The sequence below is a fragment of the Battus philenor genome, unplaced genomic scaffold (assembly GCF_028537555.1).
Source record: "Battus philenor isolate CCGP_79_NKW_IND1 unplaced genomic scaffold, ilBatPhil1.0.hap1 SCAF_14, whole genome shotgun sequence".
Lineage (NCBI taxonomy): Eukaryota > Metazoa > Arthropoda > Insecta > Lepidoptera > Papilionidae > Battus > Battus philenor.
The window spans coordinates 1,040,794-1,059,642 of record NW_027181676.1 but is presented as its reverse complement, the minus strand read 5'-3'; the positions used below and the strand labels follow the sequence as shown (position 1 = coordinate 1,059,642).

At 33.8% G+C, this 18,849-nt stretch overlaps 1 protein-coding gene across 1 annotated transcript; it reads right to left on the bottom strand.

Moving 5' to 3' along the window:
• Window positions 1-1,231: 1,231 nt before the first annotated feature.
• On the bottom strand, window positions 1,232-18,644 carry LOC137918492 (organic cation transporter protein-like). Its single transcript, XM_068761314.1, has 6 exons — window positions 18,430-18,644; window positions 16,566-16,794; window positions 14,390-14,645; window positions 7,448-8,089; window positions 3,057-3,238; window positions 1,232-1,390 (listed from the first exon to the last, which is right to left on the bottom strand). Exons 1-6 carry the CDS (start codon window positions 18,642-18,644, stop codon window positions 1,232-1,234), a joined length of 1,683 nt encoding a protein of 560 aa, XP_068617415.1.
• Window positions 18,645-18,849: the final 205 nt, after the last annotated feature.

Here is an 18,849-nt window from a genome sequence, read left to right as displayed (position 1 = left end):
TAAATGTTTTTTTTTAACATTATGCGTAAAATAATTATTTGTATTGCCTGTTTGGGAACACTGTCAATGTAATTATGCCTTTTGAGGAGAGAAAAAAAAATTAAATAAGCTCTTCTGCTCTCTTCTTAAATAAGCTAGAATAATTTTGAACTAACATGAATGTTGAAAAAGCGCACTAAGCGTGTAAGTGAACGTATATATGTCTAACAATATTAAAAAAACTTAACCCAAATTTAGAATCAAGCAAAACTTATTTACATATTTTCATTCAGTACCTACGAAAGTTTTAAGGTTAGCTAATCTTTCGATATTTCAACTTTTATCTGATAGTTTTACTTTAACACTAGCATTACCATCGGAGCACGTTGAAAAGGTAAATGAAAGCCATGATTGATTGAAGAAGGTGTATTCACTTATGTACAAAGAGTATTTACAATTAACACGACCATAATTAAACAGCAGCGACCACATCACTAATGGCGTTCAAATTCCAATCTATTTTAAAATTTGAATTTTGAACGCCCAAGACTAATTTGATATTAAAGTGTTGTGACCGTAAGCCTGCAATATAGAACATGAATACTAAAATACTTACATCATCATAATTTGTAACCTCAAAAATGCATTGATTCAAAGTTTTTGATTTACGAAATTCAGAGCACTAAAATTAGTTACGATAATATTTGTTGCGCTTCATAGATGGCGCTGTTATAAATGTTTGTTAAAATTCACACATAACTGTCACTGATATATTATTTAAATAATTTTTTATGAGTCTTTTGATCGAAAACGCGTATGACCATATTTACTCAAATTGTTAATAAAAATAATAGAATTAATAAAAGATTTCTTTTTTAATTTTCGATAAAGATAAAATATCTGTTAGTATCTTATATAGCCATTCATTATATGATACATGGTGCAAGAGTTAAATTTACTTTATAATGGAACGACCGTAACATAACCTATGCATGCTTGATATAACAGACAAGCTTCGAGAAATCTAGCTGAGATGTTATAGACATAAAATACATCTTGCTAACAATGGCATCACACTTAGAATAACTCATAAAACTGCATAAAGGTACATTGAAACTGAGGAGTAACTTAAGAAAAGCTGCAGTCACTCAAAGATGTTCAGGACAGAGCCAAGTAAAGAACATCTTATATATTAATACCTTACCTACTCGTAATATACCGTAAACTCTAAAGCCTAACTCAATAACTGAAATCACGTAGATGTCTTCTTTTTGCCAATCTGCTCCGCTTCCTCCATGGTATCAGGAAGCTTTGAGCCCAGCGTCTCGGGGGTGATGAGGACCAGGGTGCCGGATAGAAGAGCAAACCCGGCGAAGAGAGCGAAGGGTAAGTCATCCCAGACTGCTGCCCCCTGGAACAGGATTTATAACATGTACACCAATACCTCGCTTTGCGTCGTTTCGTTTTGCGTTTTTTTCAAAGTTGCGTCGCTGTTAAATTAGTACTAATTTTCTCTGTGCGTCGTTAGATTTTCGAGGTTGCGTTGTTTTGGGTTCGAGTCTTTGATTTTTTTAATATATTTTTCCCAAAAGATGGCAACACTTTTGTTTCTAATCGCGCCATGCCATCAAAACTTGGGGATTCCCTTTCTAACTAAAAATTAACGCAATTTTAATATAGTTATATTTTCATTTTGTTTTGCTAATTTTGGAGTTCAGTTTGAATTACGTACTTAGTGTGTTTTGCTTTTTTTTAAAGAGAATAATAAATTTATATAAATTTTAACGTGTTGTTTCTGGTTACAAAAAAGTAATATATTTTTCCGATTTATTTATTGGCAGAGTTATACTATTTTTGTTTTTTAAATGTTTACTTTTAAAAAGTTGTATTTTCGCAGCCCTGGAACCTATCTTTGATCTTTACATGGATTGCTACTTTGTTCAATTTTTTGCTGTAAAAAATCTACATTCACTTTGCGGCGTTTCAGTTTGCGTCGTGTTTTTTTTGGAACGTAACCACGACGCAAAGTGAGGTATTGGTGTACATATAACTCGATTAAGACAAAAACGTCATTCTAAATGTTTTGGGCTGAGTAGATATTTCAATTTTTGACAAACAGACAATTGGCAAATATTATAGACAGTCCTACCAACTTAGGAAAAAAATTACCCTTCTTCCTAATGCTCGGGAGTTTAAATGACAATTTCACCTTACATTTTGATCAAGGAGTATGTCTATTTGAAAGATAATCTTCCTGTTTTAACAGTCATAGTATAATCTGTAATAGACAGGAAGTCTAGTAGCTAAGACAGAGGATGGCCTAATTTTAATACTAGAGATGATACGATACAAAATAGCACATAGTAATAGATAACAATTAATTTGCTTATAATAATATTGTAAAAAAATCAAAAAAAAGTTTGCATAAAGTTCACAGTTTTAGCGGTTTTTAACTATTTCTTCTTTTACGAAATTTCAAATATTTTTGTTAGGCATTTAAGTTGTTTATTATGATTAATATCTTTGTTTGACTTGAGGACAAATGGGCTGTACGGTACTCTAACATTTCGGATTGTGCAGGTGTTTTCAGGACATGGATGCTTTGGTAAGTACCTGTGTCGCATAGACAAGGAACCGTCAACATATTATAGATACTGTGGGGAATGATCTCCTTTTATCAGGCTTTGTTATAGCGATAGTACAGAACGAGCAGTTAAGGAGCCCTGATATAACCTTCTGCGAAAAAGTGATGTCGCAGAAGGAGGCGACGGAGAGAGAGAGAGAAAGAACATCTGAGCTCTCCATCCGCAGTTGGAGACCTGGACATCGTAAGGTGTTATACCGCGCCTTTCTACAACCCTCTTAGCATGGCCTTGGCGACGAAGTCGGAGTGATCCGTTTCAAGTAAGGATTCAATGCACTGCGCAATCTCCGTTAAAACTACACTTGTATGCTAAATAGGGGTGTTAGCTGGCGGAATTCAGGTAGCGGTGGAATATCCCATTCAGGATTCCCCCACGAGTAAAAAAATATCGATATATAATCGAGGTTTATAAATATAGGATTGTTTAACTTACAAAAGCAGGTGTCAGTGGTGCGAGGATGGATCCAATCCTTCCCATCATTGATGAGAATGCGAAAAGACTGTGCCGGTATTTTGTAGGGTAGAGCTCTGCGGTATACACGTAAATAGATGTCATCACCATTGCGATGCTGTACTTTCCGATCAGGTAGACAGTCAACGATATCGCGTAGAAATCTGTAAAGTGACAAAATTGTTTTTAAGTAAGAAAAGGACCAATATTTAGCTACTTCCGCACATGCAGTGGTAGTCGTGCAACAAAGTGCACCGCCCGCCAGCACGCTGATAAATGCGTATGCGGCAAACAACCTAACCAAACTAACAGCCTAACCAAAGCTCCAATAGTTTCAAGCTTAGACACCATAAAGTGATAACCCTGAGAGATGTTTTTAAACAAATTGGTAGTATGTCATATTTTTATAAATCAATGTTTAAAAGTAAGAAAAGGAACAATATTTAGCTACTTCCACACATGCAGTAGTAGTCGTGCAACAAAGTGCACCGCCCGCCAGCCAGCTGATAAATGCGTATGCGGCAAACAATGCGAATCACACAACTGCCATCGCCAAATCACTCATCACGTGTTTCACCCCTCCACGGGGCATCTTCAGGGGCTATGTTACATCGATTAGTGCCAAACACAGAGTGCCCTTGTGTCCCACGCGAGAGAGATTCGCCGAAATTACCAGATGGCAATCTCTTTCATCAGCGCAAATGTCGGATTACATTTAAGTAGGTGGTATCGTGCAGAAGCTCTATCACAGATACAGTACCTTATAACATGGCATATCTATCTCTTGAATGTTAATAGTTATTTGTTTTTTAAATTAGTTTTTGTGTAATCAGTGTTAATATACCAGGTTCTTTGCTTTGTATCGTCCTGCGAACATGGCCGAAGACGTAAAAAGCTATTACTGATGGTCGACGACGATAACGCAGGATGCTTTCAAATCGGAATTGAAATCACTGGTGATGTTTAGGTTCAAGACTAAGTAAGAAAATTTCTTTAAATGCTATAAAGAAATTTACGGGAGGTCAATGCCTTACAGAGGGCGTATATGGGTTTAAATTTTCAAGATGTAGCTACAGATCTGCAATAGAATATAAACGAAGAAAGAGGTAATCTACAATAGTTAATAAATATTAATTAATTTTCAAGTATTTTTTATGTAATTAGCAAATAAACCGCAACACTTGCTGAACACTAGCCCCTTCCAATTTCTTACAAAAAAAATCAATGGGGAATGCCTATGTGCGGTAATAGAGATACTTTGATAAAAAACCTCTGTGTACACAGATAAAATGCTTGCAATATCTGTCGTATCTGTGGGATTTGAATTAAAATGAATTCAACAAAGAACTAAAAACCTGGTGATGACTGCTCCAGTCATCATCAGTTGTTCTAGATTGTATTTGGGATATCCAAATTCAGCAGTGGATTTCTCGGCTGAAATGACAACGAAACGTAAAAGAGACAACGCTATTCTTGTACTGTATTATAAAATATGGTAAAATAATGCAAGTCACACTTTTGATAATTTTGATATATATATTTATTGTCGTGATTTTAAAGTATACAGGGTGATTTGTTACGGATTTGAATGCTTTAAAGGGTTGAATGTATAGCTTCCTATAAATTACGGTACACCCTATGCAAAAATCAACCTTTCCAGAAATAATAAATATCGTAATGATAATATAGGTAAGAAGATGCGTTTTTAAAATTAGGATTTCTATGTATTAATGTCAATAATTGTGCTTCATGCTTTTTTATATCAGAAATTATTGGTCTATCGCATTCCAATACAAAATAAATATTGTTATATACTACTGTGATCAAAAACTAAGATGAAATAGTCATTCAAAACATTGGGAGGGGAGGTATTTTTCTTCTAGACTAGTAGAAATGTCTACAATATTGGCCAAGCGTCTGTTTTTAAACGGTTTTATTTAGTTCGACGCGCACTGAATTATTTTGTTTATTTATTTGAGTCAAAATTAGAAATTGAAATTTAAGCACCTTCCCGTTGTCAGATTGATCTGAAATTTGGTACAGACATTTAATTTAGATGACAATACAATATAATAAAATCAATAACATTATAAATCTAAGATGGCCGCCGATACAAAATGGCGGATTACATGTTTTTCCTTAACCCCCTCAATATGGGTATCGAAAGGGCTACACTAGTAAAACACGATGATTATGTCAAAATTTAAAATTCATGATGGACACCGTTCCAATACTACTTTCGTTTACGTTTCATAACCACCACAGTATGGGAATCAAATAAAACCGTTTAAAAAACCGTTTAACTTAAAAGTTTTTTTTGCCAATTTTTATTTAAAAGTAGGAATATCACTTGACTAAGCCGAAATAATTTTGATGAAAGTTTTGTGTTTCAATTGGTCGATGACATGCATTGGTTCTTTACGACTTTTTTGCCAAAAACTCTACTCATATCGTTACGCAACCACCATCTTCGCCTGATTTGGCTCCATACGACTTCTGGATATTCAGCAAACTCAAAAGGCTAATGTGGGAATGCAGTTTTGAAACGATCGCGGAAATAAAAACTGTATCAAAGAGGTTCTTGAAGGTTTTATCGGAAAAAGACATCTCTCACTGTTTCGAAAACTGGAAAAAGCGTTGGCAAAAGTGTGTTTTATCGAACGAGGATTATTTTGAAGATGATGAATTTACATTTTATACCAATTTTTATACTATAATAGATAAAAAGATAATTCATGATTATTCATGTATTTCAAACTAGATTATATCTCTGATTGACTCAGCCTTGGGTTTTTACGTATCATTACATTAATTTATGACCTAAGTTAGTGACAATCATACAGATATACTTGAAATAAATAAACGCTGTAATAAATAAAAAAATAAATAGTTTGAGCTTATATTATTGCGATCAAAAAGTAAAGTGAAATTGTTGGTAGACCTTACTATAACTTTATCCAAGCGTCTGTTTATCTAAAGTAAATCTTTTGACTTTATCAAATGCGACATATCAAAAAAAAAAACGTCAAAAAACACTACCGATATCGTTCTGCAACCTCTGTTTTAACCTGATTTGGTTCCGTGCGACGTCTGGTTGTTCAGAAAACTTGTAACACTAATGCGAGAACTCTGTTTTGATACGAGGAGACAAAAACTAAATTGAAGAAGGTCTTCAAGGCTGTACCAATTTAAGACTATTCCGAATGTTTCGAGGACTGGAAAAAGCTTCAGCAAAAGTGCATTTTTTGAGGGGAAGAATAAACAAAGAATTTAAATTTTAATAACAAATACAGCTTACTTTTTGATTACAGTATTACAATTGATAAGTAACTAGTATAGCTTCGAGGAATATCAAGTTGAGGTGATAGCCAGGCAACATTGCACGCATAACATATTACCGCTGGAACCTTAAGGTTCTGCAATGGAAGCTACAGACCTCAGGACAGGAGTCCTTTTTAAGGTAGATCTTATTAATCATATAGTATTGCGTCACTTTGGTAGATCACGTGTTTCTCACGCACTTGACATGGGTTGAGTATTATTAGTGGAAGGCGCTTTAAGTTTTCTGGGTAAATGAGGAAAATGAACTCCGAGATTGGGTCAGTAAGGATGTTTTTAGGAATTTAATCTATGGTTTTAGTCAATGAATTGCAAATATAGTGTTAAGTATGTTTATAATATGAAGTGGTATGTCCTTCAATTCATGTTGCAATTAAAATATATGAAACCAAATGTAATTAAGGTGGAATTTTATCACGTCTAATTTATTACTGTAAATTTGAAGTGTGCGTAAAAAAGTATATAACAAAGTATGTTATCTCTTTATAACTTATCGTGAAAGTGCCAATAATATATCGAATGAATTGTCTTTTTTTTAACTGATAACGTCTCCATCAAGTCTACAATGAGTTGAATAAATTTAGTTTATGTATCATCAAATACATATATACGCTATTTATACTGGCCAGTTTAAAAGTATTGTTAAAAAGTTTAGAATGATTTAAATCAGGGGTGCGCAACCTTTTTATCTGATTTAAAAAATGAAATTTATCTTTTATCTTTGATTAGATGATGGTAAATAAACCTAATCATTATCTTTCATAGTCATGCTCCATAGATTTTCTATAGGATCGCTAGGAAGCTCCCTAGATATAGCGTCTTCCGAACTTAGCACTGTCATCTATTTTTGTGGGTGGACGGTTTCCACCACGTTCACCGCTCCAAGGACTTGACTCCAGAACCTTTACCTCCACCGGCATCTGTACTATTTATGTATCCTGCTCACTGCGACTTCAACTTCCGAACTTTTAGCTGGTTATATTATGAGATATGTTAGAAAACTTACCAAATATTTTGAAATTAGAACAACTTACCTTCCGGCATGAAGATGTAAGCGATCTGACAGGCTGCACAGATCCAGAAGGCACCTGTCAGTACTGGTTTCCTGCCGATGAATCCCATGAGGAGAACCGCTGTCCAGAAACCAGGAATTTCAACCGCCGACACCGCGACGTAATTCAAATAACGATTGCCAGACATATTAACAGAATTTATGGACATTCCGTAGTAAATGAATGTGGTTGTGATCCACCAAACGGGAGAAATGAAACAGCGGAGCAAGATCCTTTTATGGCGAAACACAAGCGTTATTAACCAAGGTTCATTAGCTCTTTCTGCCTGTTCGTTTGCCTGCTTAACTTTCTCCTCTTCAGCTGTCTTCCTTAACGCGTGCAAGGATTTCTCTGATAACTCTTTCCTGTTCACTCTTGCAACTTCTTTAAGCACTGCTTCTGATTCGTCGTACCTGCCTTTGCTCATGTACCAACGTATGGATTCTGACATTATCCAGAAGTAAGAGATGGTGAACAATTGAGGAATGTAAAGAGCTAAGGTTAGTTTTCTCCAGTTGGGAACACCCCATGCGATCAGGCCCATGGTGACTTGACCGATTGCAAAGAATGTGTTCATTGTGGCGCCGGCGGCTACTCTGAATTTTGGTCCAACCAGTTCCATCACTGTGGGAAAGAAATTTCTAATGTTAATACTTATAAGAGTGATAAAGAATCTTCACAAACCCCATAGATTTACTATATATATATATATATATATATATATATATATATATATATATATATATATACATATACATATACATATATATATATAGTAAATCTATGGGGCTTTATTTTTATTACTATATATATAGGTTAACATTTTGGGTCTTGCTTTTCACAAGTAAATTAAATAAATCATTTATGACTAAGGTATATATATGTACAATAAAACTCCAAAATCAATTTAAGATATGTCACTGGAGAGATTTAAAACCAATATTAAAGATATTTTATTGAAAAAGTATATTATTCTATCCGAAAATACTATACTGATGTTAATGCGTGGAATTAAATATTGTCGATGCGCATTCAGGAAGCTAATTATTGTCAAGCAATAAATAAAACTGTATTGTTAAAGAGCAACTGTTGAGTTTCTCGTCGGCTCTTCAGAACTGCCTTCAGAGCCGGTGGTAGCTTCCTGTATGGATAACAATGCTGATTTTATATTGATTGTCGATTTCAAAATGCTTATTACTGCCTATTTAAATAAAGGATATTTTGATTATTATGACTTATATGTAATGTGTACATATGAGATATGTATAATACTTTTGAAATAACATAACATTATTTCATATTTAATGGAATCAGGCCTTACCTTGCGGAAGTCCATCGTAAGTAAGAAAAGGACCAATATTTAGTCACTTCCGCACATGCAGTGGTAGTCGTGCAACAAAGTGCACTGCCCGCCAGCCCGCTGACAAATGCGTATGCGGCAAACAATGCGAATCACACAACCGCCACCGCTAAATTACCCAACACATGTTTCACCCCTCCACGGGGCATCTTCAGGAGTTATGTAACACCGATTAGTGCCAAACACAGAGTCAATGATTTTAACTTGTTCAGAAATGTTCAAGACAATGATAATAAATCGACTATGCAAATGAATTTGATATTTTAGTTACTTGTAACTTCATATTTAAAAAAGAACACTATGTTTATACATATTAATGTAGTCAATTTGTCAAATGAATTTGAAGAATAATGTCAATAAAATCTGAAACTATTTATTTTGTTTCTTTAGGAATATCATTTCTAATTCTAATCATTTATAAAGATGTCACGTGTAAGTCGGGAGAAGAATGAAAAAAGAGAGAGAAAAAAGAGAAATCAGAATCATACTGAGCTCCTTGAATAATGTAATTATCGATTTAAAGGCAGTAAACTGAATCAGTTTATTTTTATCCTATCTCTTTTTAATGTGTAATGGGAGACACACAACATTGCTGTGTATTGTAATAGTGTATATAAAAGAAATATATTTTGGATAAATTTTACTCTCAATAATTTACTATAGAGTTTAAAATTTCAGGGTAACAAATATGCCTGCTGAAAAGTCTCTTTCCCAACTGTGGAGAAAGCTTTCGTCTCTCGCGTGCGACGTTTCTAATCGTATAATCTATTTATATTAACATATTTAAGTTTTAAAAATTCTGATAAAAAGTTATCATAAGATAAAGTTATGAATTTCAGATTCCTTATCAGAAATTAGGCTAATCTAGTTATAACTGGTGATGTGGGATTTTACAATGAGAAATTATAAAATATCACGTGCGTACGCATGTATATGATAACATGACATTGTAAGCCCTTATCAAAAAGACTCATTTGAATATTATATTAGTATATAATCTTTTGGTTTTAAAATAATAAATACTTTTTGGTTTAGACTGTTTAGATACTTCCGTATTTTTATTATGATCGTTTATTATTTTATTAAGATCGCGATCGGCGGAATTAAAAAAGTTTTATTTTTAAATCTCGACTTTTCAAGCTTTCGTTTTTATGATCGTAACAGTTTTAAATTCACTTTAAAAAATTACAAAAAATTCTGATTAATATTTCATTTACGTGTTTTTTTTAATAATATGTTATAACGTATTTAATTCATTTCCAAATTGTTCTAATTTTTTTTCTAAATAAATAATGTATACGAGCAGTACATATAAGTTAAAAGTAAATTTAAAGTAATAAGTAATGGTTCTGTTATGTATTTATTTATAGGTGATATGACATTAAAAATTTACTTTATACATCATTGCAGAAAGATCGGACCACACATAAATAAAAAAAGATTGAAAAGTGATCGCGCGTAAGAGAAAACATCTGGCTTACGACTTTAGACACCTAAAGAGGTCTTATATTAAAAATGTTTCCACAGACGCGCAATTTTATACAAGGCTGTGTTTAAAAACAGTCAATTAAATTTAAAAATCATGTTATGTATACAGTAAATTATTAATATGGTTTCTAAAAACTATAAAAGCCGCGAAAGATAATGATTTTCTATAAAGACATTTGCAATGCTCTTTGATATATACATTTATTTTTTAATTTCGAACATTATCTATCAAATTGCAAAAGCTTGTACTTTGTACATAGAAACGTTTACTACTTGGATAAAGTCAAGTCTATGATTGAATATTTACAAAGTAAATAATATACACTTTTATATCTTAGTTTCAGCCGGCGTCGACAGATGGCGCTAGTTGTTCGCAAACCTATAAAAGGGGCGCCGCGCGGGGGAATCGACATTAATAAAGGAGACTCCACAAAGACACGACATACATATTAAATATTTTAAAGTCAAAGATTCAAACGAATACTTTATACGTGATATATATCGTTCGCAATGCCGACAGTCCCATGAATTATTTATTATTATTTTTTAATCATTTATCAGATCAAATCAAAATCAATCATTTATGAATTTTTTTTAGATTGATGGAATCAAAATTTTTGAATTCGCAATATACTCAAAACGCTAAAACAAGTAGAAAGTTACTATTACATGTTTCAAAATTATTCACGGTACATTAAATGGTATATTTATATTATTATTTTGGAAGTATTGAAATGGTCGAAATACATATCAATGGTATATGTGAATACTCCATATATCTTCATATACTTTTCAATCCGGTAAATTAGTACTGTCGACCCGAGCCGATTTTCCCTAGAAGCCTCTCGGACTATGGTCTTAAATAAAGGTCCTAGGCTAGGCCCACTCTGTGCACTGCCACCTTATACTCGCGGATTATGCAAATGCCATTTGGACAACAGGGAGAATCCATTGAAAACAAAATCTATGTAGTTAGTTGTTGTTTCACTGTACTGTTGTTATGTTGTAGCAGCTAGTTGTTTCACTATTAACCAATTTGGTACGAGTCACCGTACAGCCGGTGTCTTGCTCTAACACGTTTGTGAGAGTGTTTTACATTACAATCGGATATTACTTGTGATGTAATTATGGCAGCGTTCTTTTTTATTTCGGTGTTCAAACATGTTGAGGTTTATTTTTAAAAAATTATAATCTATTGGATTGCAGCAGTATCTTATAAATAAACCTTTTCGGGAATTTGACGACTAAAGTCAACTCTTGGCTATGGGTATGGTTTTTGGCTTTTGAGTTCTTTCCAGGAATTTGACGACTAAAGTCAACTATTGGCTATGGGTATGGTTTTTGGCTTTCGAGTTCTTTCCAGGAATTTGACGACTAAAGTCAACTATTGGCTATGGATTAAGTTTTTGGCAGACAAGCAAACTATCGAAGAGATTAAAGTCATTGTTGATGTTATATCTGCAAGTTATAGCAAAGATTGGAGTTTTATGTAACTGATATTGCGCAAGGAATTTGCAAGTCACGTATCGTCTGCAAAAGATGTCAGAATTGGTGCGAAATAGGACCTCCCGTAAGATGGATTGAACTGATTAAAATTGAGTAAGACGCTATATGCTGCTTCCAATCTTTATTATTGGAAATCCATGGATCCATGTCCTAAAAAGAAGGTCCAGCAATTGAAATGACGATGATATTTCTTCTTGTTAAGAAATCTATGTCATTCTTAATAGATAGCCAAGGTCAAAACCATGAAGGTTTTATGTATGAATTGGAATATTTGACACAGATATATTTAAGTTAGGTTTCGCAAGTTCGAAAGGAACTCACGGCGCTTACGTAAGCGCGGACAGAGGTGTCAATATTAAGCAAGAAAAGGACCAATATTTAGCCATTTCCACCAAACACAGAGTTCTCTCTTAGACTCTGTGTTTGGCACTAATCGGTGTAACATAACTCCTGAAGATGCCCCGTGGAGGGGTGAAACACGTGTTGAGGGATTTGGCGGTGGCGGTTGTGTGATTCGCATTGTATGCCGCATACGCATTTATCAACGGGCTGGCGGGCAGTGCACTTTGTTGCACGACTACCACTGCATGTGCGGAAGTGGTTAAATATTGGTCCTTTTCTTGCTTAGGATGGACTCCCGCGAGGTAACGCCTGATTCCATTAAATATGAAATTATGTTATTTCAAAAGTATTATATATATCACACGTGTACACATTACATATAAGTCATAATAATCAAAATATCCTTTATTTAAATAGGCAGTAACAAGCATTTTGAAATCGTCAATCAATATAAAATGTCGGCATTGTTATCCATACAGGAAGCTACCACCGGTTCGGAAGGCAGTTCTGAAGAGCCGACGAGAAACTCAACAGTTGCTTTTAGTTTAGTTGGTTTTAGTTAATGAATATAGTTTCTTTTCTTTCATATTTAGTATCGAAGCTAACGACCTTAAATCTTATCTATTTAATTGATCATAACTGGATTCTCCGATTAATTTTTATCTAAAGTCAATTGTAATTTTTATAAATTATAAAGAATATTTCAATGAATGACTAATAACTATTTTACAATAAACTATTTCAGTAGTATTTACCTAAGCATAATCAAGTGTATAACACGAAAACTTAATATAACTAAAGTATATACTAGCTACAATTTATAAAGAGCAACGCAGACTGCAGTGTACGCATATTCGAACTGTTTCTACTAGGGTCCGCTGGCCAGCTCCGTCACACGCGGCAGGGTTGTTTTGTGCCGCGTTTAACCCTTTCTACTCCAAGGCTGTTATGTAGCATCGATAAAATTTAATTGAATTATAGTATCTTGCGATTCTAGAATATGTTTCATTCATTCGCGATTCAAACATTTTAGTAACAAAAATCTTTCCTGTTTTAAAATTTTCCGCAAAAAGAAGTACTGCACCATGTCGAGTATCACTCGACAGTGGAGCTTGTGGAACAAAATCAGTGTCGAGTGACACTCGACATTGGAGTGGAAAGGGTTAAACTTTTGGCGTTGCGTTTGTGTCGACTGGCTCGAATACACGGCGCCACCGTTATAATTGTAATATTATGAATATTAAGAAGGTTTTCATTTATTTTCATTTATTCAACATTGTAACTTCTATCAGAACTTTTATTGATCGTCGACTTTTTTCCACTCTACTTTGCAAGGTGTTATAGTTGTAGAGAAGAAGCAGAAAGAATTAGGGCATCTATACCTAGGTATACGTATCTACTATTGATTTCCAATAGGACGTGTAACAGTCTGGCTGCTACCAGTATTTTTAGGCAACCTTAAATAAGGTATTTAGTCCCACTTGCGGTTGGACGTTGGACTTAGTTTTTTTGGCCACGGTCTTCACTTTATATTTTTAAGGCTTTAGTGGTTATCTGTTTTTAGCTGACACACCTCCTGATTCTTCGAGCTTAATATCAATGAAGATGAATAAAGCTCAACATGGATAGTAGCATAACGTCTATCATATCAAATGCATCTGTTTAGAGCGCTTCTTGGCATGCACATTACTAATTTAACTTGTCAATCATTTGTATCTTCGTTACAACTTACACCCACTATTGGAAAGCTGCTTCTTCCAATTTTTTTTGTGGTTCCATTATTGGGGACCTCTCATTAAATGCCATCTTTGGAAGGGACACGGATTTTATTTTTCAATGGAATACTTTTTCAATTATTTCTATTGTCTCGTCCATGCATCACACACTCTTTTCGTATGTCTTCCATCACAATTTCTTTTTCCTCCTTCCAAACATAATCTTACTCTCTTCTCCAATTTAAACAATATTACAGTTACAATTATTCCTTCTTATTTATTTGGTCTACTTCGTATATCACTTTATCTATTAAATTTTGAACGTTTTACATTTATTCCTAAAATGTATCCTTTGTTACATTGTTATATTAATTTAACTTATGTTCTACCTAGATATTTAGTTCTAAATTCCCTTACTTTTAGCATTAGCTTCTTAATGGTAATGGTTGTCATGGTAAGACAATATTTCAACCTAAGATAAAATGATGGAATAAAAAAAGACATGGTTCTTACACAGAATATAGGCGCAGGAAAATCCACCAGATCCGAAGGTAGCCTCGACGACTTCGGACACGAGGAAACCGATGTAAGTGTCAGCGAAATACCGGACGGCACCCAACCAGGCGGTGTTCACAGCGTTGATGGTGAGCGCCACTCGTCTTCCCCAACGGTCTGACACGTAGCCGGTGATGGGCAACGCTAGCAGCGTACCGAACGTACGAACTGACCCAATCAACGTACGTCTCCATTCATCACAAGCTAAGCCGTACTGAAAATGATAAAATACCTTTAATTCTTGCAGGTCTGTGGTCTCACAACTCCTTTTTTAATCTTTAAGTTCAATTTCGAACTGCTGCTTAGGCCATTGGAATGAAAGTAGCTGATAAAACCGTGCAAGCTGGAGTAGCATCAGATATGTTACTAGGGCTGTATGTCTGTCTGAAATGCAGACCATGGGTAAGCGCAGCATTGGACTGCCACGCACAAGGCAGAGGAACATCACAAGATTCTGGATGCACTTTCAACCAGTCCTATCAATCTATGGTAAAACAATATAGATAAGTAGGTACAAAATAAACTGCACAAATAACTAGTCAATTAATAATAGGATAAATAAACTTAAAGTAGAATAAGAACAAAGTAGTATTGTATTAAAAAAAGCCAAACCCAAAAAAAAGAAAACTGTGATTTAAAAAAAAAATAGGATAAGTAATAAAATAAAGAATAAAAGAAATGTACCTTGCCACCTAAGAGTAATAAGATGATGGAAGTAAGGCGATGAAAGCAAGAAGGAATGAAAGAACAAAATGAAAGATATTGTGAAGGAAAAAAGGTAAGAATAAAAGAAATTGAGAAGAATGAAAGTGAGCGAAGAATAAAGATAAAAATTTGAAAAACTTATTTGTAAACAAAGACCTTGATCGTAACAAATTAGGGGTACGAGAGGCCGCCAATAGCGGGGGCCAAAAAAAAATCAATCTATGGAGTCATCTAATCTATCCTATGCTTCAGTGGATATTTACGACTAAAATAATGGTGATAGGTGGTGTTTCTCCTACATCTGATATGACGTGAGACAAAATGGATTTCTTTGAGGATATAACTTTGTTCATTCTATAAAAATTACCTAAAAGATGCATCTACAATTTAGGTACCTTCCATTATGGTCTAAGTCAGTGATTCCCAAAGTGGTCTATATCAACCCCTGGGGGTCTATGACAACCTGCAAGGGGTCTACGTCAGCGAAAAAAATTTGGAGGTCCATGAAATGAAAATGGTGGTCTACGATAGTGGATCTCAACACATACACTGATAGTACCTATTTTTTCACATCATACTATCATATAATATTAAAACATTTACATTATTTATAAAAGTACCTATGAAGTATATATTTTATGTGATTTTATTTATAGTTTATTTAATGTTACGTATATTTTACAGAGCAGATACAAAATTTTATTTTGAGTAGTTTTAATTTAAATTCAATTAATAAATGTATAAATTGACATGTGTTTTTACTTTAAGTTTTTAACACTAAACTTCACTACAGTTAGAAATTTATAGGAAATCAATATTAGGTAAGTAGGGGGTCTACCCAACACGGAAAAACATGGCAAGGGGTCTACGACACAAAAAAGTTTGGGTAACTCTGGTCTAAGTGAACAATTTTGCACTCTAACAGTATTAAAAGTTATAATTTTTTTAAATATACATTTGTCGGCGCGATTGTACTTGCAGCTTGAAACGCATTAACATTGCATTAGTACATCGTCTCTGTCCTGGCTTTAGGAAAACTGAACATTCGTTAAACATCGTCATTGGGTTGAACTCTTTCATCTCCTATACAACCTTTTCTGACTATAGTTCTAATTTCGTTGCTTATTCCAAATAGCATTAAAATACAATATTCCATGCTAAATTTTTAAATAGTTTTGAAAGTCATGCACTTGATTTTAGATTTATTACTCGATGTGTTTTTCTTAGGTTGTGTCATAATTTTTGAACAATGATATAATTATTTTGTAAATAACAAACCAAACCCACGATGTTATGTGAAAACAAGAAGCTCTACCGTGAATGAGATAAAAATAACACTATACAGTATGATTCAAAATAATACACAGAATGATTGACAAAAAACAAAATGAAAATAGATCTGAATTTTGATAATATCATGAAAACTTACATCGTAAACAACAGTATCTGTATTCTGGTAAACGAAATCCTCGCAATCCACAACTTTCTCCTTGTTAAACAGTTCTGCAGGGCAGTAACCCTGTCGGACGTTGGCGCTGATGTTGGAATACCTTTGGCAGCCGTTAAAAGAAGTATCACTAGTCCCTGGTACTGCATTCAGAATCCAGGAAGGTGCGAATTCGGAGACACCCTCGTATTCACATTCAGGAATCAAGCACCTGTAATATTCAAGAATATTTTGAATTTCTTACTTTTAGACACGAAATCTAGTCGAAATATACATACAGGGAGACTTTTGGTTTTTATATTGACTACTTAATTGTACTCCACGGTTTGTTCTATGGGTTTTAAACACATCGAAAAATTCTGACAAAATCGATTTCCAAAAGAACTATTATTTGAAAATAGGCAATTTTTGGAATAACCACCTTCAACCCTTTTCACGACAGGAATTTTAAAAAATTAGTGACTACTCGATAAAGAAAATACTTCAAGCAAATTTCAAGATTCTAACTCTTATGATTTCAGAGGTATCGTAATGAGGAACATAGAAGAATATTTCTTTCGTACAAGTGATTGTTTATAAATAAAGGCTTTAAAGGGGTGAATGTATAGCTTATTTTGCAGCGAAAATCTTTCATAAGTACTTACGATCAACCTGTATAAAGTGATCATTCTTAAGTGTAACATAATTAATTAATTCTCTATGAATGCATCAGGTCAATAACTTCTGTACATACAAAGTCTGTAGAAATAAAAACAACAATAATTTATTTTCGAATTTCTTAAATGCTTTTCTTAATATATCATTATGATATGTTTTGAAGGTTGTACTGTAGATTATTTAGCCACAAACACTTCAATTCTCTAAAGCCTTTACACATATATTTACACTAGACCTATAATTATCTATCTCTTAGTAAGAGATTGCCTTGTGTGATAAGACCGCCCATTGTACTTTTCTGTATATTAAGTATCTTAACGTGTACAATAAAGAATACTTAATAAATAAATAAACAAACAGCTGTAATATATGTAATATAAATGTATAATATATATATATATATATATATATATATATATATATACACGTATATATTTATTTATGTATATGTATGCGTACAATTCCTGGGATACACACTATGTGCATGAATGATATAGGATTGCCACTGCTTCAAAAGGAGCAGCATCATCCTCGATATATCAGACTCTGATCGCCAACCCGCCTGCCAAGTGTGGCGATCATGGTATATCCCCTCTAAGATATCTTCAGGAAAAGCCTGTTCTTTGCAGGGGGAGTCTATGGGCTGTGACTTCTCGCAACCTCAACTATATCATTAGTGCACCTGCTGGGAGTCCTGTCCACGCCGCGTCGTGTTTTTATTTTGTAGTGTTTATTAATTAAGATTTCATTAAATTTAGATTTTATCAAACAAATTTTTTTTAAAAATGCCATATATATATATATTTTATATATATATCTAATATATAAAATTCTCGTGTCACGGTGTTCGAACTTGAACTCCTCTGAAACAGCTTGACCGATTTTTACCAAATTTTATATCCGTATTCAGTAGGTCTGAGAATCGGCTACTATCTATTTTCCATACCCCTAAGTGATTAGGGTGGTCCACCCCTAAATTTTTTATTTTATTTTTTAGACAATTTTTTTGGTTTTTATTTTATTATGATACAGCATACAAAAATACATACAACCCTAAATTTTCACCCCTCTACGATCAATCCTTATCTTTAATTTGTTAATTAAAAACTTTAATTTTTTTGCAAAACAACGTTTGCGGGATCAGCTAGTATATATATATATATATTCATAGAAATAGGGTTATCGTTACCTGGTATTAATACGAGCAGTTGTAAAAACATATTCACTGGCTGCCCATGCTGCAAAAATCACCATTAGAGCTGATAAAACTGAAGTCCTGAGCTGGTACCAGCCGAATTGACCTATTTCTTCCACTAATATCGTATCCAGATCCACCTTTTGCACAAGTGTTTTACCATCTTCCAAACCGCTGAACCTTTGGCCACCTTTCGGTTTCGACGTCATGTTTTACCGTATAAGGCGGCTATCCGGTTTGAAATCAACAAATGCAATGGTTATTCAAACCTATCTATGTTCAATAAATCAACGGAGATAAGAAAAAAAAATAGTTATTCATCGATATGATCGGAAGAATTGATTACAATACAAATAAACTTTTACATATAATTATCTCAGAAACCAAGTGTATCCGGTGCAGTTCCTGATCTTT